At 39.3% G+C, this 5,435-nt stretch overlaps 1 protein-coding gene across 1 annotated transcript in view; it reads right to left on the reverse strand.

Annotated features, from left to right (window-relative positions):
• Positions 1 to 2,536: 2,536 nt before the first annotated feature.
• Positions 2,537 to 5,435, reverse strand: part of LOC125030565 (probable G-protein coupled receptor Mth-like 3) — a 5,620-nt gene continuing 2,721 nt past the window's right edge. The window contains exons 5-9 of the mRNA XM_047620680.1: positions 5,330 to 5,408; positions 5,011 to 5,207; positions 4,518 to 4,686; positions 4,042 to 4,131; positions 2,537 to 3,433 (exon numbers count right to left, since the gene is read on the reverse strand). Coding sequence (XP_047476636.1) covers positions 3,274 to 3,433; positions 4,042 to 4,131; positions 4,518 to 4,686; positions 5,011 to 5,207; positions 5,330 to 5,408 — 695 coding nt within the window. The 3' untranslated portion in view covers positions 2,537 to 3,273. The remainder of the gene's footprint in view (positions 3,434 to 4,041; positions 4,132 to 4,517; positions 4,687 to 5,010; positions 5,208 to 5,329; positions 5,409 to 5,435) is intronic.

Raw genomic sequence — 5,435 nt, forward strand, 5'->3', positions numbered from 1 at the left:
GCAACTCTCTGTGCACCGTAAGGCAGGCACGCTAAGGCCCCCCCAGACACACCCTCCTCTGCGGGAGGTAAAGGTCTGCGCACGTCCGAGCACGAGCTCGAAGATGGGGTCCTGTTCACCAGAAGGTGCACAGAGAGTTATCCTAATGCCGAAAATTCCATAAAGGAAAGAATAGGCTACACGGCACGAAACTAATTGCAAATAAGCAATTAGCATCGCGGCAGCAACGAGGGGTGGACACCGAAGCGGCGCGGTAACGCGTAAGCGTCGAGACCGAATTTGCCGGGGTGCGGGTCCGGTGTATCTCTTTTAAAAAAAATATCTTTAAGTCACCCCGGCAAAAAATCCACGATCAAGGGATCATGGTAACCTTCTTCGCTTTGTTCAGCTTCGCGCCACCTGCTGCGCCCCGTCGAACGCCTTTTCCGGTACGATCCTCCCATCGCTCTTAATTAGCCTCGTAAGGCTAATTCTCCGCAGGGAGAAAGGAGGTCCCTCCCTGGCGAGTGGGGAGAGAAGAGATGAGGTCATTCCTTGGCGAGTCCTGTGTGTGTTGGGTGGCCACGCTCTTTCATACACAAATCGTGGTTATGTACACGGTATACCTTTTCCCCCTCTCTCTCTCTCACTCTCACTCTCACTCTCACTCTCACTCTCACTCTCACTCTCACTCTCACTCTCACTCTCACTCTCACTCTCACTCTCTCTCTCTCTCTCTCTCTCTCTCTCTCTCTCTCTCTCTCTCTCTCTCTCTCTCTCTCTCTCTCCTTCCTCCCTCCTTCCCTCTCTCCCTCCCTCCCTTCCTCTCTCTCTCCCTCCCTCCCTCTCTCCCTCCCTCCCTCCCTCTCTCCCTCCGTCCCTTCCTCCCTCTCTCCCTCCCTCCCTTCCTCACTTTCCCCCTCTCCCCCTCCCCCTCTCTCCCTCTCTCCCTCTCCCCATCTAAAAAGTATATTTGTATCATATAATAGATTCATTATGATGATAACTACATACCGAACTTTTACCAAGCCGTGTGTTGCATAGTCTGACATGATCGGGAAAAAAATGAAAACGGGCTAAGTTAAACGTTTGAAGAATGGGCATACCCTTTATCAACGGAAACTGACCACCCCTGCCAAGGATCTCAGCTCTCAGTCTTTTCTTCTTCCCATTTCCTTCTCTTCTTCATCCCTTTTTCTGTCCACTTTTCCCAATCGTTAACCCATTTGTATCCTTTTCGCCACAATACTTTTGTCATGATGTAATGTGACCTTTGATGTCTGGCACATTTGTTTTTGACCATTCTCCATTCTGGAAATCCACAAACATCGCCTTGTGAACCAAAAAACACCTCTTACCCAGGGTCTTCGCCCCAAGCCCCACCGTATGTACATATATACACACATATATACGGATTCACATGCATACATAAGTATGTATATACATATAAAATATACTTTATATATATTTTTATATAAATTATATATATATATATATATATATATATATATATTATATATGTATGTGTATGTTCTCACACGCACACGCCCACACACACACACACACACGCACACACACACACACACACACACACACACACACACACACACACACACACACACACACACACACACACACACACACACACACACACACATTTAGATATACACATACACATACATATATATACACATTATATATATATATAGATTATATTATATATATATAAATATATATAATTTATATATAAATATATACATATATATAAATTATATATATGTACATTATATATATATACATATATATATATATATATATAAAATTCTCACTCACTCACTTTCTCTCTCTTACAATACAAGCATTGGTGAGCACATGACGTACAGTATTAATTTAGTAGCCACTATTGATTTATTAGTGCACTGTCAACGCTTCGAATCTAAACAATGAAAAGAAAAAGGTAAAGACAAGTAAGGACAATTAGCTTAGCCATGGATGTTTTATAACGATTTGTTGCGTGATTATTTATACTGTTTTTAGAACTCTTATCTATCTATATTGTTTTGCGGGTTAGATGAAAGTTCGTGTTGTTGCCTTATCCGCTTAGAATTTATGAATAGGTAACGGAAACTGATAATTTGAAATGAAGAAATACTAAAAGTTGTTTATCAGTTATCAAATGGTGTGGTCCACGTTTTTGTATATCATCTCCAACAACAGGATGTAAGCGTGACATGATTATCGTAATATCCTGCCTTGGTGTACGTACGTCTTATGATTTTTAAAACAAAAAAAAAAGATATATGATATATATAATATCATACGTCCAGTTAAGATATGTTTGTTGTTTCCAGTTTTGATAATCAGATAACACAACAACACACATCCGTTTCCATGTCTTTTCCTCAACACTCGGATGGCATCTAACAGATAAGCAACATCTGCTTTGCTTTCCGGAAAGTTGATTAAAGCAAAGGGCTGCTAAAACCTAAGCCTTGTGCCTTGACTCGGTCAATACTAGTTGATATCTTATCATTATTATATATATACATATATATTATCTATTATTTATTTATTTATTTTTAGGAAGGTTATTGAACTAATCATTAATTAGTGCCAAAAAAGATCAAGTGACCACTTTAATAAAGATATGCAAATTATGGTAAAAAAAGGGATGGCATACAACAACTTCGGCTGCATCGCACTTGCGTGAGTTGCCAAGCCGCCGATATAAGACGGACGGAAAGGGCAACACCTGTTAATGACTTAATGCTCATCAGATTCAGACTCAAATATATTCATCTCGTCATTCTGATAATCAGCTGCAACGTCATATTCCCCGCAGAAGACAGTTTCATTTTGGTGATGATAAACTATGGAAATTGCCAGAAAACTATAAGTGGTGTGTCCTGAACAAAAGTTTCTGTTGTGCAGCACTTATTTCATATTATCTTTCATCACTACACGAAACCATGTTTTCTCACAAGCGTCACTATTACAAAACGGTTTGTCCTGTGTTGTAGGTCCACAAAACTTTCCAAATAAGTGTCACACTTTGTACTAATAGGTCCTTGTCTAACGCAAAGAGTCCCATTACACTCACCGCGTTTTATTATTATTGTTATTCTATTGTTATCAGTATTATCACCATCACATCATCCTCCTCACCATACCATCATCACCATCAGCGATCATTATCACCATATCATCATCATCCTCATAATCATAACGCGTATCATCTATCTTCCCCATTGCCTATTCCCCCTTCCTTAGCTTCTCCTCAATCTTGGATCCCCTTCAAGTGGGCGACAGAGTCTTCGAGTCGCGCCTGAAGAGTCGCGCGAGAAGCTCCGTGTTTTGGCAAAACTCCACCACCAGATGACGCTTCTTCTTGCTCAAGAGGAAGATCAGGAACACCGCCAGGCCTTGAAGGGAGTTCAGGAGGTCGGTGACAATCCTGTGCATTTCAGTTTCCTTTATTATTATCATTATTATTATCCTTACTATTATCATTATTATTAATATCAGTATTATCATTATTGTTATTGTAATAATAATGATAATGATATGAATTATATATCATTATTACAATTATTATTGTTGTTATTATTATCATTATTATTATTATTGTTATTGTAATAATAATGATAATAAGAAGAATTATTATCATAATCATCATTATTACAGTTATTATTTTTATTATTACTATCATTATTATTATTATTAATATTATTATTACTATCATTATTATTATTATTAATACCATTGCCATCCTCAAAATCATCATCATTATTATTTTTATCGTTATTTTATCATCATCATTATTATTATCATTATTATTATTATTATCATCATCATTATTATTACTATTATTATTATTTTTATCATCAACATTATTATCATTATTATTTTTATTATTTTTATTATAATTATTGTTGTTAGTATTGCCATCATCAGTATTATCATTATCATTAATATTATTATCACTATTATTATCATTAATATTACGCGTGTGTGTGCGTGTGTGCGTGCGTGCGTGTGTGCAGAATGTACCGTCCAGCTTACCACAAGCCCGCAGGCGGGATTTTCCAGGAGAGCACCTCCGTGACCCAGCACACAGCCATCAACGTGAACAGACTGAACCGCTGCCAGTACCTGCAGTTTACGTAACAGTGATTAATAACTTGGACAGAGTTGTTAGGTAAAAAGCAGAAATGCGTTAATGTTTGAAATGTTACATTATACTATTATAAAGAAATAGCACTCTCTTTGAATATATATACTTCTTTAAAAAAAACGCATTAGATGTTTGGCAAAGAAAATACACACATTCCTTTAAATTAACATACTTCCTTGTATTTAAAAGGAAATTGCACACCCTTTGAGTGTAGGTTCTAAGAAAGAAATAAGTTAAAAATAAATGAATAAATAAATAAAAACATTGGACATATTACAAAGAAAATCCACATATTCCTCTAAACAGCTTCACCAGTTTCACATTGAGGTTTCCAAAGAATGGATGACACAGAAAGCATACTTACGCGTCAAGGTGAACGCGATTGAACGCTCTCGGGCTCTCGGTCTTGCTGCAGCAGTCGAACGCGGCACCTGCTCGGAACAGCATGTAGATGGTGTGGCCGAGCAGCAGCAGATTTACGAAGAACAGCGCACCGACCAGGCCATAGAAGTGGACGAGGATTTCGAGGTCGCCTGCAAGGGTGCCACAGGCCAGGTATCGTTATCGCATGCGGTGGCGTAACAAGGTTTGGCTGTTGTTTACACCCGTTCGAAAGGTGTCTCTGTGACGACTCTCATGAAAGGGAATTGCGTCGCTAATACATCAGTTACCAGCAATATTGAAGGAAATAGCCTCTAAAGTTTGAAGGTAACGATGATAGAGATGATAATGATAATGATAATGATAATAGGTTACCAAAAAATGAAGAACACTAATAACGAAACAAAGAAAACGGAGAGCCATACACATTACAGCCCCCTGACCCCCAGCCACACAACACACTGAATTGAACTCACCGTGTAAAAAGCAAATATTAACCCCGAAATCCGGACGGATCACGCCAGCCGCGACGAATCTCTCCGGCAGGAAGAAGAGGAGGGCGCTGACGGAGGTGACGACGAAGGGGACACCCCACGCGTACGCAGAATAGGCCTTGAATTTCTTCGAGTCGTTGGATAAAATGCCCGTAAGTGGGACGAGGTTCACAGTCGCTCTGTTTGACAAGGGACGAGAAGGATCAGCACGAGAGAGTGATGGTGGGCGGAGAGGAATATCGTTACAGGTCTCTTGTCGTGTCTGTATTTCGTTTTTGTTGTGATTTCTAGTGCACTGTACCTGATCACACGCCAGATGTCGAAGCACATGACGTTGAGCCAAAAGAAGGTGGCCAGGAAAGACATCTGGATGATCATACCTGATATAATAATGATGATAATGATAA

This window comes from Penaeus chinensis, chromosome 11, assembly GCF_019202785.1.
Source record: "Penaeus chinensis breed Huanghai No. 1 chromosome 11, ASM1920278v2, whole genome shotgun sequence".
NCBI lineage: Eukaryota > Metazoa > Arthropoda > Malacostraca > Decapoda > Penaeidae > Penaeus > Penaeus chinensis.